The sequence below is a fragment of the Leuresthes tenuis genome, unplaced genomic scaffold, assembly GCF_036924035.1.
Source record: "Leuresthes tenuis unplaced genomic scaffold, fLeuTen1.0.hap1 SCAF_3, whole genome shotgun sequence".
In the NCBI taxonomy this organism is placed as follows: domain Eukaryota; kingdom Metazoa; phylum Chordata; class Actinopteri; order Atheriniformes; family Atherinopsidae; genus Leuresthes; species Leuresthes tenuis.
The window spans coordinates 37,175,636-37,198,656 of record NW_027325357.1 but is presented as its reverse complement, the minus strand read 5'-3'; the positions used below and the strand labels follow the sequence as shown (position 1 = coordinate 37,198,656).

At 41.0% G+C, this 23,021-nt stretch overlaps 1 protein-coding gene across 1 annotated transcript; it reads left to right on the top strand.

The window, feature by feature from the left end:
• The first annotated feature begins 626 nt into the window (after positions 1 to 626).
• LOC140303962 (calcium/calmodulin-dependent protein kinase type 1D-like) lies at positions 627 to 22,634 on the top strand. The gene is made up of 13 exons (XM_072382959.1): positions 627 to 689; positions 1,649 to 1,760; positions 7,730 to 7,855; positions 8,371 to 8,445; positions 9,412 to 9,550; positions 12,863 to 12,986; positions 14,593 to 14,668; positions 15,499 to 15,611; positions 16,691 to 16,769; positions 16,872 to 16,959; positions 18,272 to 18,615; positions 22,250 to 22,344; positions 22,437 to 22,634. Exons 2-12 carry the CDS (start codon positions 1,675 to 1,677, stop codon positions 22,311 to 22,313), a joined length of 1,314 nt encoding a protein of 437 aa, XP_072239060.1. The 5' UTR covers positions 627 to 689; positions 1,649 to 1,674; the 3' UTR covers positions 22,314 to 22,344; positions 22,437 to 22,634.
• Positions 22,635 to 23,021: the final 387 nt, after the last annotated feature.

The following is a 23,021-nucleotide window of genomic DNA, read 5'->3' as shown; positions in this document are numbered from 1 at the left end:
TAGCATAGATTGATAGGCAATAAACCTGAGCCAACACATGACCACCAACTGGTCAATTAACCACTCCTTTTTCAACAGAGGTGAATGTATATACAGTTCAATTCAATAAATTCAATAAATGATAATCAGGGCCACTGGGAAATTTAACCTCCAGTTCATATCTAGACAGAATTATCCTCTCTTCTGTCTCGTGATTAACAGGATAGCAGCTCAGGTGTTTATGCCACAAAGTTTTTCTTTTTTATTTCAACAACATATCCACCTTCAAGTGAAGCACGAGCCTCGTCTTGTTTAGACCTTTTCTTTCTTTTGGTTGCTCCCGACTCATACTGCCGTTTGGAGGCCATCTCTCCACCTGCATCCAACTGCGTGTCGGCGTATCTGACCGCTGATTGGTCAGATGCTACGGGTTGACACACATTCATACCACATTTTTACATCAATACCAACACACCAAGATCATTTTAGTTTTAATTGGGTATTCTGTTTCCAAGCAATAGTCAGAAATAACAGCAACAACAGCTCAGTAACTGAGATGTCACAGTTTCCGATAGCGTCTGAATGCATCACATTCCGGACAGCTGCGATGGACGAGGCTCCGCCCACTACATGAAGAGCTGCGGTCCTCGGGAAAGGCTCAGGTACATCCACGGACAGCTGGACTCAGTCGAACCTAACCCACGCATCAGGTAACGTTTTCGCACTTCTGGCCCTACACGGAGGGTCTTACATCACATTTAAAGTAGAATCGGTTGTCTGATGATTAGACCATGACTTTAACGATTTCTGTTCACAGTTCTGGGTTTCTAAACTGTCTAATTTCGATAGGGCTTCAGAACCTTACAGTTAGATGGGTTCTGTTTCTCTCTGACAGCTCACATCAAACACAGGTTAAAGTGTCCATCTCTATTTGTAGTCTTTTCATGCTGAATCAGATGGATCTGTAAGAACCTTTCTGGATTATATTTGAAGATGAGAACTTTAAGTTGTTATGAAATAGTCCCTTCTAACAGTGTCAAATCTTTAATGTGAAAAGTATCTAAATAAAATGCATCACATTTTGGTGCCTTCCTGCATATATTTTGGAAGGTTTTTCAAGGCAATGACAGTTTTTGTCTTGTTGGGGAATCAATCAACCGCTAATCTGTTCCCACATGAGGGAGGAGTGCAGGAGATGAGGAGGAGTGAGGGAGGGATGACTGGGATGAGAAACAAACCAGATTTTTTTTTATCTCTCTAATCCTTAAAGTGTCTAATCTTGTGTAGCTGATAGGTACAAATGGGCTTTACTCGGCGAGAACTGACCTCGAATAGACATGTCGCTGTTTACGTAACCAGATCAGGGGAAACGGGGTGACTTCTGAGAGTGGCATTTAACAGGAAATGATTTTGGTTAGAGAGGTACTTACACTGGATATTGTTCCTCCACAAGAATTTGACCAGAAAAAAAAAATACATTCAGACTATTAATTTTTTACCTGAACAATAACTTCTGTAGTTTGTGTATGTAATTGTCCACCATGACGTGTGCTGCTGGTCACCCTTGTGAAAGAGGTCTTGATCTCAATGGGTCTTTTATCAGGTTAAATAAAGGTTTCATTAAAAAAAAAAGAAGAATTTTAAGAAATGAATTTCATTTATACTTCAGGAGTCTACAGCAACGACAGAGCCAAGATGGGGCGAAAGGAGATCATCTGCAGCTGGAAGAAAAGCATCAGCAATATCAAGGATGTGTTTGACTTTAAGGGGAAGATGGGATCGTAAGTACCGTCTGCTGAAAGTAAAGACAGAAAAGGGACTACAAGTGTCCATGTACATTGACACAAAGGCATTTATCTATTTTCAATTAAATGTTTAACAGTTCTTAAGTAATTATCAATTCACAAATTATTGTCATTACAATTAGACATGCTCCCAATTGTGTGGTATTCAATTCAGTTTTATTTATATACCACCAAATACCAACAAATTTCATCTCAAGAAGCTTCAGAGATACAATCCAATTCAAGTCATTTAGAGTCCAATTCATTGTAATCATAATCGAATCAAATCCAAATCATTAAATTCCAAATTAGTCCAATTCATACATACAGAGCCAAACAAAACATATCCTAGCTAAGGAAACCAACAGATTGAACCAAAATTTGTCTTCAGTCCAATCTCCCGTCCTGTGTCATGAGCATGCATGAGGTGACTGTGGAAAGGAACGACTCCCTTTTAATAGGAAGAAACCCCCATCAGAACCAGAACCAGGAAGGGTGGCCATCCGCCTCAACCAGCTGGGGGCTGAGAGGACAGGAAAGAGGGAATAGAGGGGACAACAAGCACCGTAACACCAGGCCAGAGATACCTGCTGAGAGAGAGAAACACAAGTTAATGACAACAATGATGTCATATGTACATGGAGAGTAAAGATAGCAGAGGGAGGAGAGGTGCATCATGGGAGCTCCTCCAGCAGTCTAAGCCTATAGCAGCTTAACTATGGGATGTTTCAGGCTCACCTGAGCCATCCCTAACTATAAGCTTATCAGAAAGGAAAGTTTCAGCCTGATCTTAAAGGTAGAGAGGGTGTCTGCTTCCTGAAGCCAAACTGGCAGCTGGTTCCACAGAGAGGGGCCTGATAACTGAAGGCTCTGCCTCCCATTCTACTTTTAGAAACTCTGGGAACAACAAGGAAACCTGCAGCCTTAGAGCAAAGTGCTCTGTTGGGGAAATATCCAACTATGAGATCTTTAAGAAATGATGGAGCTCGGTCATTAAGAGCTTTATATGTGAGGAGAAGAATATTAAATTCTATTCTGAATTTAACAGGGAGCCAATGAAGAGAAGCTAAAACTGGAGAAACACGATCTCTGTTGTTAGATCTCAACAGAACTCTTACCATATTGCCCATGGAGACATATTTCTTGGCTTTCAAACAAATATGCTAAGAATCTGATTTGATCATTTGTGAGTGCAATGGCTGCTCTAACTAGTTAGATGTTTATTACAGCGGAAGGTGCACATTTCCTCCAGGAAAACATGCCTGACTCTGGATTTGCATGAAGAGAAACTATATGAGGGATCATCTGAGGTGGGACCTAATTTTTCTAAAGCTACTTTCCAAATGTCCCCTTCAGTATTACAATACTGAATTAGTTTACTCAAGTTCAGAGAGCAGTTACACAACTGAGATACCTCTCTGTATCTTCCCAGTGATGAGGCTTAGATCAGTGTTCAGGGCCCAGGATAATCCCTTTTCACAGCTGCCAGGAAGCATGTTTTATCAATGATGCCTCTCTGACTGTCTGCATAATGTGCTCACCTCTTAAACTGCAGGTTTCCTGCAACTTTACATTGTTAACCTTTTGGAAGACATTTGGGCTTTACTGGTTTTAATTATGATTAGAACTTTCAAGCTTTCTTGACTGAGTAAACCTGTGATTTTGATGAGGATATTTTGTGCTGAACACATGCTTGATTTCAAAGCTTATCAATAGTTTTAGATTATTTTGTTTTAGTTATTTCTGTACACAGATGATAGCTGTGTTTTGGGTTCACATCCAATTGCACATTTTCATAAACTTCACATTCATGAATATAAACTTCCTACATGTTAGTTTTCCATCTAATCCAGATGCGCTTCTTATGACAGTTAAAAATGGTACAAAATCAACTAAATTAGGACTTAAATGATCATAGATTTTAAGAAGTCATTATAGGCAAACAAACATTTGGTGCAACTACTTGGGAGATTTTTTTTTTTTACATCAAATGGCCTTAAACTAGCAGAAACATGATTGTTTGTCATTTTAGGGTCTCTGAAATTATTTGGATCAGTGGCCAAGATAAGAACAGGCTAGTTTCATTCGTCAGTATGATCACCTGCAGTAAACACTTGTCAGGTTTACTGACGGAGTATATCCTGCAGTGTGAAAGCTGCTTTAGTGCTCACTCTTTGGCTGCTTGTGAATGAGTCAGGTGTGTGTGCGTGTGTGTGTGTCTGAAGCTCTGGAGTGCTGACATCAGAGGAGCAGTGCAGGAACATCCTGGCACCACTTTCTTAGAGGATTAGGTGTCTAGCTGACTGTATCAGAGTAGGAGTGCGTGGTATGAGCAGGTGTCAGATGGAGGCACCTGAGTCAGCTCAGTTTGGTAGATGCATTTGTGCAACACATGCTCTGCATTGCATTTAGTCTTTGTTGTAAAGAATACAGTTTTTTTTCTTTTTTTGCCACAGTTAATGTGTTAAAGGTGTTTTATCATATCCTTTCATTTATTTGTAAGGGAGATTGAGTCAACACGTTCACTGAACAATCACATTCTCCTACTTGACGGGTTTCATAGATGAATCTATGAATCTATTTTAGTCAATATATAGTGTTTTTCACTGTGACTAATTTGAGTAATTTCCTGTTTCTAAACACCTGAGAAATTCAAGTTTTACTTGTTGATACAAGTGTGTAAACCAGAGTTCACTGCTATCACAAAATAATCTGAGACCTGCATTTATTTCAGTTGGATTTGAGGCATTAGGTTTAGGGTTAGGTAGGTAAGCACGGTAGTATCACTCAACTTACTAAAAGGTTCAATATCACCTTAAACGTGAAAGATATATGTCACTAAGTCTAACAAGTGAGGCCTTTGAGGAAATGCCCTAAACCTGTATTATTTATTTTAGCCTGCAGTGGGCGATGACACCTCTTGTTCCAAACGCCGTTCAGTTGCAGAGAAGTAAATGAACATAAGACTCGTTTGATAAAAAGTTGTGAATGCTTTTTTAATGAGTTTGAACCAGAAGATGTCATCATAAAAGTCATTTTTTTTTCACATGGAAAGAAAAGCTGTGGAAGGTTAAAGCAGGCAGGGAAAGAATAGAGGTGGTAAAAGAAAGAGAACAGTTGAGTCGTTTTTTTTGTGTGGGTAAGAAAGCTTTTAACTGAGTGAAATGACACAGATGTATCCGAGTGCCATGTGTGATACAATTCTCTCAATGCTAAGGAAAGGAACTTTGCTGCTTATGTTTTTTTTATCTCTGTCAGCACAGCATAGGAACCTTTGCATCATCCCTTCTGAAAGGAAGGGAGCTCATGTTGTCTCTTAATTTGCTGCTGGCACAACATTCAAAACCTTTGAGGAATTTTGAGTTTTTTTCTATGTAGACAAGCAGCCTTCCAGTACCCTAATAGTCAGAAGCTTTGGAGATGAGGTGACAAGTTGGTTAAACACCAGTTGGCTGAAAATGAGCTCGAGTTGTGAGGCGCTGACAGCATCTGATTTCATAACAAGGAGCATGAAGCTCGAATAATGATAAATGGGGAAAAAGCACATGTGAAACAGTCAAACAACAGCTGCACTGGACAATCTTCATTAGTTAAACTCAAAGGCCCTGTACACAATAACATAACCACAAATTCACCATAGGAGCCATCTTTTACATGCCAACACAGTTTGGGCACCAAAGCCAGACTTTTTAGGAATCGTCTGCCAAGCTGAAGATCATCACGGGCTCTGACTGTAACATTTATGTGTTGACTGGAAAACATCAGGTTGTGTGTGCAATTGCGCCTTGGTCTGATGGAAGAATATGCATGAAATACTCTCTGTTGAAATGGCAATGGGAGAGGCCAGCAGGATAATGCTGGGGCTAACCTTGATAGCCTAACCTTAGTAGCATTTAATGCCTGCTTAGTATGTACTTGCACTCTCTGACTATACTGATGAATCAGGCTACAATGCTATGCTACTATGCTATTAGAAGAGGCCTGTCGGTGGTACCTGAAAGTTGCACATTGAACTATTGAGTAGGCAGGTGAGATCATGTATAAGAGCGAACCTCTTTGGAAGGTCATTAAAAGTGGTGTGGACAATTAAAAAGGCAAATATTCCAACTTGTACCCAGTATATATGCAGTTAGCTATTACAATGAAGTTTGTGTTGTTTTTTTAATGTTTTTTATTTTTAGAGAAAAAACACATCTTACTTAAGATACCCTTGTTCGTGCTTAGCCTTAGTTTCACATCAGCACAAACCAGATCTGTGCCCAGTTTGACTTTTTTATTTTCCAAAGGAGAGCAAACCAACACATTGGAGAGCAGCCCATAGCTCACAATGTTCTAAATGTTTCTGAGGCTGCCTCCAAATTCCAGCAAAATACGTCAAAACAGGGAGAAGCACCTGTGTGAAGGCCAAACACAGATAGTGTGCAGAATCATGTTTATGGCATTCTTTGTGCCTGCCTATCCATCCTATGCCTGTGACCTGGAAACTGATGTAGGTAAACCTTTTTAGGGATATCTCAATTCCTGCACTTTGAGGAGACAGTAAACTTGTTAGAGGAGCCATACGCAAGGATGCTCAGTATCCTATGCAAAGTCTGTTTAGCATATGTGATGTCTAAATGGGATGTAATCCTACACATCCATTTCCATGGATGGTTGGAACCACCTTTTGCTTCACAGCAAGAATATATATCTTGAAAAGAATGCTTAGCACCAATTTGGTAAATGCTATGCTAAACCAACTCGTTGCACATCTGTTGTGAGAAGATTTGATGATGGGTTAAGGGAAAGCTGCACTTGATTATTTTATTTCTGTACTGTTAGGATATTTTTTACAGACATGAAATGTCTCACTGAGGGGGGCTTTAGAGAACAGGGATTACAGTGCAAGATGTTTCACGTAGTTTTGGCAGCTTTCCATTTGCCTCTGCAGCTACTACCACTTTGCATGAGTGGAACAACACAGCCATGTTGAATTTGAGGTTGAGTACAGGTGAGCTTCCTCCGATATGACGAGTTGTAAATCTGACTTTGGAGAGGTTTTCCAGTTCATTCTACATTAATTTAAAATGGGATTTATTAATTAGTAGTACACTCTTGCAAAACAGGACAGCTCAAGTAATTCTTAGCAATGTGAAAACTAAGGATATGAACTAAATATTAACCCAGATACATTCATTCATACATTCATGTATGTCCCACTTTTGTGACTGTCTTTTCTTTTAAGATTACCAGTTAAATGTTACTCTATCTGACATTATATCTTATTGATATAATATAAGCCTAATATAGCTTCTGTGAAAAACATAACCACAATGGGCAAAGCATTTCATGAGTTTCATTTGAATAGCTGTAAAGTTGAGTTTGGTTCTTGTTGTGAAGTGTTTGACCTGTGAAGCCCTAAAGAATTTCCATTACCATCTTTGCTTGATCTCAGATCGTTTTCCATCGATGGACTGAGTCGGCCTGACAGCAGACAGATTAGATCAGACCGCACAGCTCAACAAGCTCTTTTACCAAAACAAGAAGGAAAGCTGGAATTAGCTATGACATTAGAAAATTCCCCTGATATTAATAAAGTTTCCTCTTTGAAAAATTTAATTTTTAAGAAGAAAAGCATTTATCTATTGCAGTATATTATTTAATCTACATATTTACATTCTGTTGAGTTAATTTCTTTATTTCATAGCAACATTTCATTCAATATGCTTTTTCTTTGCTAACAACATAATTGCCATCATGTTTGGGTGATTAGACAAAGTTCTGAATATAGATAGCTTATTCTAAGTAACTGTCTCTAACGATATTTCACATAAATGTAAACAGAGTTGTGAATATTATATTGCTTTTGTGGTCACCCTGAATGTTACTCAGTGGAACATTAATGTAATATTTCCTTTACACCATACGTAGCTTTTGACATTTGCAATTATTCACTTTGTCTGCTTTTCTTTGCTATTTTATTGCAGGGGATCGTTTTCAGAAGTCTTCATGGTTAGGGAGAAGAAAACAGGAAAACTTTATGCCCTGAAATGTCTGAAGAAAAAACACCTCGTTCAAAGCAACCTGGAAAATGAAATCAATGTTCTGAGGAGGTAAAACACATTTTCATTGGATTCCTCCCAGCAGAGAGCTGTGCACCAGCTGTGTCATCAGTTAAACAAATATCAATAATCTCTTTATTTTCTAACTTTTGTGTCTTCTTACTATTTCATGCAAATGCTGCTTTGAGTAAAAGTTTAACCAGACAGTACGGAGAGAAAATCAACTCAATACAGTTAGACATGTGTAATACATGATTTGTAAACAGTGCAAACCATTTTGGGTGTAACTTTGTTCAATCTGAAATAAATTTACACATGCACACATTACATGCCGCACAAACATGAATGATTTACCTTCAACCTCACAGATGTGATCATTTTCCTGTTCAAAAAGGCTTCTGCACATGCAAATCATTGAATACGTGTTTCTACTGTAGATCATGTGTACAAATCATGTGTTACACATGTGTAACTGTTTTGAGTTGATTTTCTCTCCATATGGAAACAAGTGTAACATTCAGCACACAGGACGGCACAAGTCTATGTTCTCTTTCTTACTATTTCAGGATAAAACACGAGAATGTGGTGGAATTGGAAGACTTCTATGAGAGCAGAACACATTACTACCTCGTCATGCAACTGTAAGTGAACTCATTCTTATTGATAACTTAGTATTGTACAACACTGGCAATGTGTCTCATCTGGGACACTGCAGTGAATATGACAGTAACAAAATGTGAAAAAATTCCATGGACATGTTGGTTTTATAATGACACTATGACATTCTACCATTGACTAATAGCTTTTGTCTAATGTACAAGTACACTATGTTATATTTATTATTTATATCAGCTGAAATCAGTAAGTTTCTTTGGGTAAAGTGTATTTTGTCTTACCTTGTCATGCCATTTGCCAATTTGAGTTTAATAGTGTTATGTAATAGCTGACTGCATGTGAGTGTGTGCATCAGTTTTGTACCAGTAAGTAACAGTACATTTTTAAGGAGACAGCATAAAAGTTACCCTCAAGTCACAATGAAGTTAAAAATGTCAGAAAAAGACCAAAATCACATGTTGTACTGGAGAAAGAAACCGAGTGGTCAGGACTCATCTCTCATCTCTGCCTCGAATGAGTCAGCAGCTAATGACTGAACTGTAATTCATCCTGGTGCATTGACTCAGTTAAGATATGAAATTATATTTTGGTGCTTTACAGATCAGAAAAAGGGTTCCAGGTTCTCATCCCAGCTCGTACTTTTTGTGTGGAGTTTGCATGTTCTCCCCATGTATGCGTGTATACTCCAGGCTTCCTCCCACCTTCCAAAAACTGGCATCTTAGGTTAATTGGTGACTCTAAAATTGTCCCTAGGAGTGAGTGTGAGCATGCACAATTGTTTGTCTCTGTGAGGCCCTGTGATGGACTGGCGACCTGTCCAAGGTGTAAATTGGATAAAGCAAGTATAGAAAATGGATGGATGCTTTACAAATCTTGAACAAAGATTTTTGTCCAGTAACTCTCAGAAGTAGGTAAAGGAGGTCAGTGAAGGCAGCAAGGTTCTTAAAAAGACATGATGACCTACTTTTGTGTGTCTTTTTGTGCATTCACAGGGTGTCCGGGGGTGAACTATTTGATCGCATTTTAGACAAGGGGGTTTACACTGAGAAGGATGCCAGCAAAGTGATCAAACAGGTGCTGCAGGCTGTCAGCTACCTGCACGAAAACAGCATCGTACACAGGGACCTGAAGGTAACACACACACCTGTGACGAACAACCATCGTAACGTCAAAAATAGCTCAAGCCTAACAATCATTTAATCACATACACAGAATGACATAAGATTCTGTTTGTCCTTTAAGCTCTGTTAACCAAATTAAATGTGACACAATTACTAACGTATGTACCAAAACACTTTCACTTTCATAGAAATTTCAGAGAAGAAGAGGATAGAATATTCTTTTTGCTCTACACCCCCATTACTACTGTTGGTCAAAGCGTGCTAAGTGACACCATCACTTGACATAGCACAACCCTGCCTAACACCCCTACAGACTTTAAAAGGAGCGCTCAAACCACCATTGACCTTAAGCACACTCTCAATGTCTCTGTACATTGTTTTTATCATGGCACTAAAACCAGGGCTAAAGCCAAAAGCATCTAACGTTTGCCAAAGATACATGTGTTCGACCCTGTCAAAAGCTTTTTGTTGGTCCAATGAACTCAAGCCAGCTTTAATGCCCTTTTTGTGAGAGAGATCCAGAAGATCGCGAACCAGAGCAATATTATCAAAAACTGACCTCTGTGGTATACAGTAAGTCTGATCGATGTGTACAACTTGTTCAATTACCCCACGCATTCTTGTGGCCAAGGCCTTGGAAGCTATTTTAAAATCTACACACAGGAGAGAAACCGGACGCCAGTTCGCTATATTTCATAAGTCACCTTTCTTGGGTAGTAAGGTGATAGCAGCTCATCTGCAAATTTGTGGTAGTAGGCCTTTTTTAAAACTATCAAGCAGGACACCCAACAAGTCCTGCCCAATCACTGGCCAAAAACATTTATAAAACTCTACTGATAAACCATCAATTCCTGGCGCTTTACCATTGTCCATACTCATAAGTGCAGAGTGGAGTTCATGAAGGGACAGAGGTTCATCCAAAGCAGTGGTGGCTGATTTTTTTATTTCGGGTAACCCATCGTAAAAATCACTGGCTATATCTGCTGCATTAGCAAGCTCGCATTTATACAGACCAGCATAAAAACCTAAAGCGTGCTTACGAATATCAGTAAGATCAGTGAGCTCATGCCCAGTGTCTGAGAGCAGGCAGCGGATAAGTCTACCCTACCCATTCTTCCTCTCCAGATTAAAGAAAAACTTGGAGGGTGCATCCATCTGGGTGACGCATTGAAACCTAGAACGCACCAGGGCTCCCTGGGCTCTTCTACCTAACAAATCAGACAACATGTGCTGTTTACGCTTAAGTACTGTAGAATGTTCTTCATATTCAGTCGCAGCTACCAGTCCTTGCAGATCAAGGATTACGTTCTCCAGGGCTGTCATCGCTTGACCCATTTCTTTTGTTACATTCAGTGTATACTGTTGGCAAAGCTGCTTAATTTGTACTTTTCCACAATCCCACCACTGCTGCAGGGAGGAATACGCATCCTGCAGACTCTGTCGCAGCCGCTCCCCCCTGCTCTGTGCTCGGTTCATCACCGGCGGCCGCCGCCTGCTCACCAGGGCAGTCGCGCACCAAATGCCCGACTCTGCCGCAACCAAAACATTTCAGTGCTACATTCGAGGTTACAAAGGCCACATAGTCAAAACCATCATCATTAAATTTAATCGTTAGGTCTAGCTCATTTTGACCATGATTTAAAACCATGTAGACTTGTCTCCTAAAAGACACAAGGTGTTTGAGCAGAGGTGACTTGCAACCAGCGGGGATCTTTCTTATCGGAGACACCAGTCTTCCGAAACGTAATCACGGGCAATATGCTCATCTTTTAGAAAGGGGGGGACATTTGACAGAATTATCTTCCGTGAGGGACTACTCAAGGGGAGAACAGGTGTCAAGGAACCCTGAATAACAATGCCATGTTGAGTGGCCTCATTTGCTTTTTCAACAGAACTAAGAAATAAAACAATCGCCCGATTCATCCGCGAGGCAGAGACAATATGCTCATGCCCCACGACTTCCCCAACAGCTAGACTGCACTCCTCTATACTGACATCAGAAACCACCTTGATGCCATGGCGTCTTGTCAAACTTTCAAAATCCATTGTTCTCCCACGGGGTGCCGGCCTCCCAGCAAACGCTGGAGCGCACCTCCGCAAAAAAATTAAACAAACACCACAACAATCCTCAAAACAAACCACCCAACAAACAAAGAAAAATTTGTCACAAGGACAAAACAAAAAAATATAAAGTTAGAGAATCAGTCACTCACACTCGCACTCGGCTCAATCTCACACGCATGCGCAGATAGAGAAATAGATAGATAGATAGTCTAACCTGTCATCTAGCTGCAGCCCCAGATATTTCTATTTGTATCACTACAGACCTCCAAACTTCATGTGGCCTTCAGATTAGCTCAAGAACAGTGCGTAGAGAGCTTCATGGAATGGGTTTCCATGGCTGAGCAGCTGCATCCAAGCCTTACATCACCAGGTGCAATGCAAAACGTTGGATGCAGTGCTGTAAAGCACGCCCCCACTGGACTCTAAAGCAGTGGAGACGTGTTCTCTGGCGTGATGAATCACACTTCTGAGTCTGGGTTTGGCGGTTGCCAGGAGAACGGTACTTGTCTGACTGCATTGTGCCAAGTGTAAAGTTTGGTGGAGGAGGGATTATGGTGTTTTTCAGGAGCTGGGCTTGGCCCCTTAGTTCCAGTGAAAGGAACTCTGAATGCTTCAGCATACCAAGAGATTTTTGACCATTTCAAGTTCCCAACTTTGTGGAAACATTTTGGGGATGGTCCCTTCCTGTTCCTGCATGACTGCGCACGAGTGCACAAAGCAAGGTCCATAAAGACATGGATGAGCCAGTTTGGTGTGGAAGAACTTGACTGTTCCTGCACAGAGTCCTGACCTCAACATGATAGAACACCTTTGGGATGAATTAGAGCGGAAACTGCGAGCCAGGCCTTCTGTCCAACATCAGTGTCTGACCTCACAAATCCTCTTCTGGAAAAATGGTCAAAAATTCCCATAAACACACTCCTAAACCTTGTGGAAAGCTTTCCCAGAAAAATTGAAGCTGTTGTAGCTGCAAAGGGTGGGCCAATGTCACATTAAACCCTATGGATTAAGAATGGGATGTCATTTAAGTTCATATGCGTGTAAAGGCAGATGAACAGATATAGTGTATGCCCCGCAGACCCTGCGGCTGAGCTGACAGCCAAAGCATGGAATCCCTATATAACTCGAATGAAAATGCTTTCAAAGGAGGATGTGTTTCAATAATGTGACTGTGAAAACATATTTATGTCCCAACAACATGAATACCTGGTCCCCCTGCACACAGAGCCTAAAGTTCTCCCTTTGTCTCCCTGACCAGCCTGAGAACCTGCTGTACTACAACACAGATGAGAATGCTAAGATCATGGTCAGTGACTTTGGTCTGTCTAAGACACTGGAGCATGGTGTGATGTCTACTGCTTGTGGTACACCAGGATATGTTGGTGAGTTAATCCCTTGTTTATTTGGTAAGAAATAATTGTGTAGTTTGATAACTTTGAATAATAAATCACTTTAGATGACTTTAAATAGTCATTTTGATAACGCAGCTGAAATAGAAGAAAAAATCTATTTGTAGAAATTAGTAGATTTTCTTTCAGTTTTAACTCCAGACTAAAGCAACTAATGCATTGTGAAAGTTGATTTTCGAGATATTGTTAAAAATAAATGTACATCTTTTTGGGTGTAAATTATTTTGAAATCAGTCCAATCATCTGGTGAAATTAGCAAAAGAAATAACAGTTTAAGACTTCTGCCAAAGCTGAAGGAAGCATCCTGCATCCACATCTGGATTAACATCAACAGTTGATTCTGAGCTGGGATATGCTCCATCTTTGTTGGAACACTTTCAGAGTAATCCTGCTACAACCAAGGCCTGAGAGAAGTGAACCTCAGCTGTGTCCAGAGCACATAAAGCTGGATTGCAACAGTGAAGGCTGTAAAACAGAGGTTTGATGCTGTTTGTGTGGAACAGCATTCATGTAATGACTGACCCAACTGTGTTTTTTTTCATTTCTAACCCTAACCGAGAGTTTTTAATATGTGAACCCAACTGATCACAACTTCCAGTAAAGCAGAAAAGTGAAAGAACTTTGATTTGTCTGCACATTGATGCCACCTGCCACCCACATATGCCTCCCTAAAAAGTGTGTTTGTGGATGTTAAAACCTTAAGAGTCACTTTCACAAAGTAGAGCCTGATGCCATGTCTTCATTTTGGGACCTTTAAAATGGTTGCTTTTTAATTTGACAGTTTTTGACTGTAAAAGTCTTGTTTTGCGCTGTGGACCAACTTAGCTCTTCCATGTTCTGGGTTTAGACTGTGTTGACCATGTGCTATTTTCAACTTTTTAGGAAAGGGCTTCAAATTGACACAGAAATTGCTTTTCCCATTTATCAGATCGCCACCAATTTTCATAAAATTTACTTTGGCAGTTTTTGAGAAGACAAATTCTATTCCTCTTGCTATTTGCTTGATGCAGGAACAAACCATTTAAAAAAAACATCTTTTTGGCAGAGGTGATGATTTTGGGTGTGTTGCATCATTTTGTTACAACAGTTCCTAAAGGTGCAATCACAAATGATTGATAATAACAGTGATCATTGCCTTCTGCGCTGCCCTCTGTAGAGTTCCTCCCCTGGTTTTGCCTTTTCAATGACAAAAAGAGGCCCTTTACTTTGATGCAGACTGGTGTTCCCCTTCATCACATGTCAGATGTTTCGGGGTCACAGTATCACCCTTAGTACTGAACAATAATTCCATACATTTTGTACATGAAACTTTGAGAAAGAATTGATCAGTCAGTCCTATCTCAGCTCTTCTCTTGAGCAGCTGATGAATACTGTTTTCATTAAAAGTGCTTGAAATGAAAGTTATTCAGATGAGTCAAAATGATTTTGTACTTTCCAGAAAATTTCAAACTATATGGTTATAGTAATTGTAGTTTAAGTGAAATTTTAATACTGTAGTCCGTTTCTAATGAGATAATCCATATTTAGAGCTTCTTCTTCAACTCATATGTTACTCAGCAGTGTGTGTGTCATGTTACAGCCCCTGAGGTTTTGGCTCAGAAACCCTACAGCAAAGCAGTGGACTGCTGGTCCATCGGAGTAATCACTTATATCCTGTAAGTACATTTCTTTTTGGCGACATTAACATGATAAATTATACATAACTATTTTCAGCTGGAGGAAATTACAGTCCAAAATCCAAAGTTGAGTGAACAGGCAGGGAGTGTGGACTAAACAGGAAGTTATCAGACAAAAGGCGAAACTCACAAAGTATCCATTTTAAAAAACACTCAGGGAACACCAGGAATCAAGAAACACAAGGGAGACAAGAGCAAGAGCAGACTGCATACCTCTGCCAAGGCTGGGAAAGCTGGGCCATGGCCCACCTCCAGTAAAGTCTTCATCTCAATCTGTCCAAGTTGTTTCAGTGATCCTGCTGACAAACAGTACCAACCACCGAGGTTCCTCTGCAGCGATAATAAGCAAAACACAGGGAACACCAGTAAAAATTCAGCGGCAAGAAAGCTCAACAACACAGTACAAACAGCATCTGGCAGCAAAACAAAAACCACAGGGGAGTATTTACAAAGTTAGCAGTGACTAAGTGATGGAAGGAATAATCAACTAAGTGGAAAAAATGTGGTGAAAACAATATCAGGAAGCAAAATTCCCAGATGTTCAAGGTCAAAACAGTTAGAGATAAAAACAGGAAGTGGCAAACAAAAATCCAGAACCATGACATGTGAAATGACATCGTTCATGACTGACGAATTGAGTTTCTAGTGGCCTGAAGACTTTTCTAAAGTGTAAGTTTCTATTTGAAAGAAATACAAAGCGAGAAACTTTATATCATGGCCAGGAAATCCTCCCTGTAAATCTGTGGTTGATGAAGTACTGATTCAAAATAAAATTCTACAGATATGATGAGGTACTTCTGTGTTTGCAGGCTTTGCGGCTACCCTCCATTCTTTGAAGAGAATGAGACTCGTCTGTTTTCAAAGATCATGAGGGCTGAGTACGCCTTCCATTCACCTTTCTGGGATGATGTCTCTGAGTCAGGTATGCCATAGTCGATCACTCTCCTTGCCAAACAAAAATGTTAGAACAGACATTTCCAGACAGTTAGATAATTGCAGAAGGACTGGTATCGAGATACAATACCGACCAAAGATGTGCTGCGACTTCATTTAGTGACTCTCATGTTGTTGAGATACTTTGTTTACTTTGCAGAACATTCATGAGCTTTGTAACAGAGAACAAATTATTGTCCACTTTCAAATGAACCTGCATCTGCATTTTCAGATCAAGTCCTGAGACTTGAGGCTCTGTAATTTGTCCCAAAAGTATTTGATTCAGTTCTGGTTGTTTCAGCAAATGGTGCGATGAACTGCAGTAAACTGAACTGAAATGAACTGAAGTATAGAGCAGGATTAGCTCACGTAATCTTTTAGATTAGCTTGATATCGACAGTATATTGACATCATCTGCTGAAGACATTAGTAGAGGTCTGACCTGCTGGGTTAGGCCAGATCTTATTGCTGCTATGACAGCACACACCTTTTTGAGGAATTTTATAAGCTGGCATTCAGAGACATGTCAGCAGTCTTTCTGCCCTAAGAAAAAAAAATCTATGAATCTATATTTACAAAAACGCAAATGGGTATTTTCAACACACATTTACATTGCATAGCCCAGGCATCAGCATGGTACTGCTGCCCATTGTTACAGGTCTGCACACTACCCACTTAGAAAAGCACAGGTACAGTAAATGTGTGAAGGGGTAATGAAGTGATATATAAGATATTTCCTACCTTTGTTCACACCAGTTTGTCTGTCTGAGTGTGTCATGACAGGAATAATTATTTCTGGAGTATTTCAGGATTCAGTACTCCTGTCTTGGTGGTCCAGGAACTCACTCAAGTAGCTGCTGGTGGGATCTTTTTAGCTGAGTTTTTACACATCTGTATCACTGGTTTATCGATGTGTGTTTTGTGAAGGAGCCCCTTAACAAATGAGTATAAATTTTGAAGCTTCTAGATTAAACATGTACCGTTTCTGTAGGTGCATAATTGTCCCTGTGCATGAGCAACTTAAGGTTTAAACTAAGGTTAAGATTTGTCCATTTAATGTGTTAACAGCCAAAGGTTTTATCAGGAACATGATGGAGAAAAACCCCACGAAACGCTTCACCACTGAACAGGCACTCAAGCACCCCTGGTGAGTTCTCCCCCTCTGCCACAGACATGCTCTTTCACCTTCTTTCATCTCGCTTTCTTCTTTGTTTTTCCATGCTAACTTGTATCTCTGACTTGATTCCAGGATTGCAGAGGATACTGCCAAAGACTTGGACATTTATCACTCTGTTTGTGAACAGATGGAGAGAAACTTTGCCAAATCCAAATGGAAGGTGAGTGACACTGCTGTTGGCTGTCAAGCTGAGTAAGGTGAATTAACCCCATTAAATGAAATCAAAATGACAACACACCAGCTGTGGCTCAGGAACTAGAGTAGTCCTCCTAAACAGGTTGATCCCCGACAGCAACTCAGCCACGAAGTGGTAGGTCACGTAAAATGACAGAGTGGGGTCAGTGGATGCTGAGGTGCATTGTGCGCAGAGGTGGCCAACATTCTGCAGAGTCAATCACTGCAGACCTCCAAACTTCATGTGGCCTTCAGATTAGCTCAAGAACAGTGCGTAGAGAGCTTCATGGAAACTCATATTCTAATAATGGAATCAGCACACTCAGATGATCCAGCTGGGTTTGAATCCCTCCTGCATGGAAACACTCAGCTGGACTCAGGTGGTCCCAGCTGCTCTGTTCATGCTCCAAACTTCCATCTTTCTGCTTCCTTTTGTAAAAACAGTAAAGTGGAAGTGTATGGTGATCCAGCTAACTTCTCCATAAAGCTGCTCTCATTCACAGATTTCTTTTATCAGAAACTGGGACTGAAAATCAGCCCATTAAGACTACGTGTCAGCTGGCGGTCTGCTCTAATAAAATCCTGATTTTATAATCGCATCTTTTCTCTGACCATCTGTCAAAATGATCATTCAGGTCATTTACAGACAGCGTCTGTGCATTGAATTCAGCTGTACTTCCATGTACCATGATCTCCCAAGTTAGAGGCAGCAGGACGTCTTTTTTCCACAGCTTTCAGTGCCAGACATACTTGGGTCAATAACTAGATTCTGCTCCCATGCATGTATACTGTTACAAGGATGATGATCCAATAAAATGGCCCAGCCGAGCTGCGAAGGCAGTTCAACTCGAACCGTGCTGAGCGACCTAATTGAGAGTGGACAGAAAACAGGTTTACATCCAGCGGCAGTGTCTTTTGGTTTTACTCAAAAACTAAACCCAAAAGTGTAGAAGTGTCCCTCCCTGATATGAGAAACAGCCACTTTATTCAAACTCTCCACAAAACACCCCTGCATGCTGGACAGATGTAATAATACAGAAAGTAGTTGTTACTAAAAAGAGTCATGATTTAGCACAGTTGGCACAAATGTGACTGGAATTGCAGTGAGAAACTGACTTTAACACAAATATGTAACCTGTGTGTAGATTTTATAGACCTACGTACGCCCACAGTCCGTGTGTGTGCGTGTTGCATACCAGACAGTGACATCTGACAGAGGCACTTACAGACTCAAACAGGTGTGTCATGTCAGACACAGGCAGCAGTGACTGTTTTTCTTTGTGTGCATTTTCCAACAGCAAGCCTTCCACGCAGCCTCAGTGATCCACCACATGAAGAAACTGCAGCTGTCCCACAGTGAGCCCTCCCCCTCCCCTCTCTCTGAGCCCAAAATTGTAATACAGTCCTCCTCTCAGAATGACTTGGAGTCTCTGAGACCCTCCCATGAAAAGGATCACTCCCTTGACCCTAATGGGAACCCTGTAGGTGCTGCGAATCAACTATCCTGCAGTATCCGTATGTCAGGCAGAGATCACTGTACGCCACAGAGAGGTGAACCTGGCAACACACTCACCATTGATGAATCAGATGAAGTCCATAACTCCCATTCAGACCCTGATGCTTCTTTCAGGCAATCTAAGAGGTAAGAAAAATAGGGATGTCAAATTCATGAGAAAAAATGACCAAACACTGCAGTTATTTACGCATAAGATTTGCAGAAATCATAGGTAGAGAATTATTTTTTTATTTGGACTAATCTGGAATTTAATGAATTGGATTATGATTGTGTTACAATGAATTGGATTGTAATTGGCTTGAATTTGGCTGTATCTTTGAGATGACATTTGTTGTGAACTGGATTATTTTTACAACACCTGTCAAAAGTTCTGGAGTAATCACACTTGAGGGGTGTTCATTCATCTGTCATACATAGATATGACACAAACAATTGCATTTAAGAGCTGAATATTCTGGCGTTGTTAAACATAGCTAAAAAACTTGAGCAATTTATAATGAAACCACTTAATTGTCTGGGAAAAGATATTAAATCATCTTGTAATTTGCACCTCTAAAACCAATACCTGCACAAGTCTAAATCTGCAAATGACCAATGAGAGAGCTGTAAGTGGAAAAAAATGGAAAGGACTATGCAACTCTTTTAACAGGATGATTTAACTTGGATTGTGCCCAGTCAGAGTGTCGAACATTTGGAGCAAGTACAAACAAAATGGGAAGGTTGGAAAAGGGAAACGTACCAGAGAGTCAGGATAGAAAAGCAACACGTCTGAAAACAGCCAACAAAACAAAAGGTCAGAAACAGGAGTCTATGTTCGTGAGCAAACTGTAAGAATCATTCGGAGAAGCCAAAGTAAAGCATCAGTAACACCTAAAGAGAAGAAAAGTAGCTCACAGTGGCTGAAGAGAAGCAGCCATGGACTGTGGCTGGTTGGATGGAAGTGAGACTCAGAGAAGAATCACCAAGGAGACGATGCTGGAACTTTAGTTTGGTCCAATGAAACGTAGACTGGCTGAAGGAAACCAGCACGTTTCCACCATCGGTGATGATACGGGCTTGTCAGGGACTGGTGGGGAGGTAGGACCCAGATGCTGCTCTCTTGGTTAAAAAACAAGGTTTATTTCACAAAACGGGGAGCAAAAAAGCAGGAACACAAGGCGCGGAAGAGCCGGATTCAAATATACTTAAACATGAAAACAAAAGAAGACTATGACTGTGAATAAACAGAGAAACAGGACTATGAATAAATACTATGACTGTGAGGCATAGCCGGACTTATCTCTGTGACGAGGCATGAAGGGATAGTGAGGATTCTGCAGTGACTGAAAGGAAACCAGGAAGCTAAATACTGTGGAGGGAGTGATCAGTGAATGAGGTGCAGCTGTGAACAATGAGACAGGTGACATGAGTGAACCGAACGTGACAGGGGAAAAACATGACTAGAACATAACATAATTAAACATAAACTGTGACATGACATAGACTGACAGAGCAGACTGTGACAGGGGTGATGTAAAGGACCAGGGGAGATGGCAGCCATCACCTGTGCAGGAGGTGTTCAGGTGGACTCTGTTCTCCTTCCATCACTGATGATATGGGCTGATGTAAAGGACCAGAGGAGATGGCAGCCATCACGTCTGCAGGAGGTGTTCAGGTGGACTCTGTTCTCCTTCCATCACTGATGATATGGGCTGATGTAAAGGACCAGGAGAGATGGCAGCCATCACCTGTGCAGGAGGTGTTCAGGTGGACTTTGTTCTCCTTCCATCACTGATGATATGGGCTGATGTAAAGGACCAGGGGAGATGGCAGCCATCACCTCTGCAGGAGGTGTTCAGGTGGACTCTGTTCTCCTTCCATCACTGATGATATGGGCTGATGTAAAGGACCAGGAGAGATGGCAGCCATCACCTGTGCAGGAGGTGTTCAGGTGGACTTTGTTCTCCTTCCATCACTGATGATATGGGCTGATGTAAAGGACCAGGGGAGATGGCAGCCATCACCTCTGCAGGAGGTGTTCAGGTGGACTCTGTTCTCCTTCCATCAATGATGATATGGGCTGATGTAAAGGACCAGAGGAGATGGCAGCCATCACCTCTGCAGCAGGTGTTCAGGTGGACTCTGTTCTCCTTCCATCAATGATGATATGGGCTGATGTAAAGGACCAGAGGAGATGGCAGCCATCACCTCTGCAGGAAATGCAAAGATGGACACGCTCCTTCAATCAAAAAAGGTTTGCTGATACTGAGCTAATTTTTTACAGGAGGATGGTGCATTTTGCCACAAAACAAAAAGCATTCAAACTCTTCTTCAGGAAAGACACATCGGCTCAGGGACATGGCCAGCAGTTCAGATTTAAGGTGGAACTGAAAGAATGCTCCATCCTGCAGAGCTGATCTGGATGGAACCTGACTGATGGAGAATATTATCTCATATCTGTGAAGAATTCAGAGGAGCTGCAACAGAGTACAGGGTAGTTTTTCTTCATGCTTTCATAAGTTTTACCATGCAAAAAATGTATGTTTTACAAAGTCAGAATACTCAGCTCTTAATTGAAGTAGTCTTGTGGCATATGTTTTTATTTATTTATTAAGAAAAGGAAAATCCTCCAACTGTGCTGATTCCATCATTTCTGACAGGAGTTGTGCATGAGAATTATTCTTCCCCTGTCCCACTCGGACAGAATCATTAGCTAAGTTAACATGTGCGTCTTTGGGTTGTGGGAGGAAGCATGAGTAAAGCAAACCAGCAGGTTAAACCTGTCCTCCAGTTTTCTAAATTCTAATAAATACCAAAACGTAATGATTATTTTCTGAATTAAAATGTCATTTGCAACTGAACAACATATTTTTCCAGACTTTAATTCACTTGTTGCACTTAAGAGATGGTTTATGTATTTCAGAAAGGGCCAGACGGTGACTGTACACTTTTTGCAAGTTTAGAAGTCAATATAGAAGCAGTAGTTTTTTTTAGTTTTTTTTTAAATCTCTGTTTAAGTGAATTTTTCTTTGTGGTTTCTGAATTTTTTGTCACGACTTCGCTAGGAATCCAAATTTTGACACCAACTGACAAAAGAACAAGTTTATTTATGACGAGGGAGGTGTGGAAGGTGGGGCGCTGGTCCAAGGAGGTGGTGGGCTGGAGAGTGGGTCCGGGGGGGGGGGGATTAGCTGCAGGAGGGCTTGAGGACATGGCTGGGCTACCAGGCTGGCTGGCATGCAGACAGGCAGACAAACAGGGAAGGTAACTGAACAAAGACAACAGGTTTAATTCAAGAACCGACTAGCAACAGATTAGTACAGGTTCTAAGGCTGAGCTAGGCTAGACGTCCACTTCTGAGAAACCATGTGAACAGAATGACAATCGGGCAGAGACCGAAGGTAGGACAGGAACTAAATGCAGAATGGGTGATGAGCTGATGGGAACCAGGTGGCTTGATTGTAGTAGCATGGCAGGTGTGGGGTGGGAGGAAGGTGAATCCAGAGGTGGGAGAAGGGGGAGGGGAAGGTAGCAGGCATACAAACAGGTAGAGACAAGTACCAAAACTGTCACGACGCTGGCCTCGCTGACATCTTTTCTCTCTGGTTTCTGACTCTTTTCATGTGTTCTGTTGTATTTTTTAGGGCATCCTATAGGTCAGGAACCTGCCACCCAGAAAAAAACCTTCTAACTAGAACCAGAAATCACCTTAGTAATCTCTCATCTTTCCATCATAGTTGTGTTGGTTGTGATGTTCTGATGAGTCCTGGTTGTGTTGCAGCCTGGATGTTGTGACTCAGAGAAAGGACCAGTCGCTTCAGTCTGGAGTGTGCTCCATGATGTGATTGGTTAATTCGCCTAAGATGCCTCATGCAGGTGAAGATTCATCTTTCTGTTTGGAATTCAGATATTGACATCCCATCTGAAACCTGCCTCTAACTGCAGACCCTTTTCCTTTAATGTTTCAGTCTGTTTCACGAGTCGATGGCTCTCAGTGGCTTCCTTCTTGACATGATGGCGATGTGGCACCTGCTGCTCAGCTTCCCCATGTCTGCTTTGGTTCAGTGCTGCAGAAAACATGCCCATTTGATGACTATATGTACCTGTGACTACACCTTTAAAATAAAAAGTGCGTAGTTTACGACAGCAACTCTTTATATTCTCAGAATGATATTGGGTCTTTCTGGCAATATGTCACTATACTGTCACTATATTGTTACTAGATTTAAGTGATTTTAAATGATTGTTGATTTATGTTCTACATTGAAGATAATGTGATTATTTTTTTATTCAATATTGCTAACATGACAGTGCTTTGAATGTCATTGGCTTATGAGAGGAAGTATTCTAACACTTCAGAGTCATATCATCTTGTGTACTGTGTGTTGAAAAAAAATGGAAACATCTGTGTGTGTGTGTGTGTGTGTGTGTGTGTGTGTGTGTGTGCGTGTGCAGTCATGTGATCCAGAGCAGTTTTGTCCTGAAGTTACCTGAATCAGTGGTGGCCCCCATTTTTGGGGTCTTTTCTTGTTCTGTGATCACTCACATACATT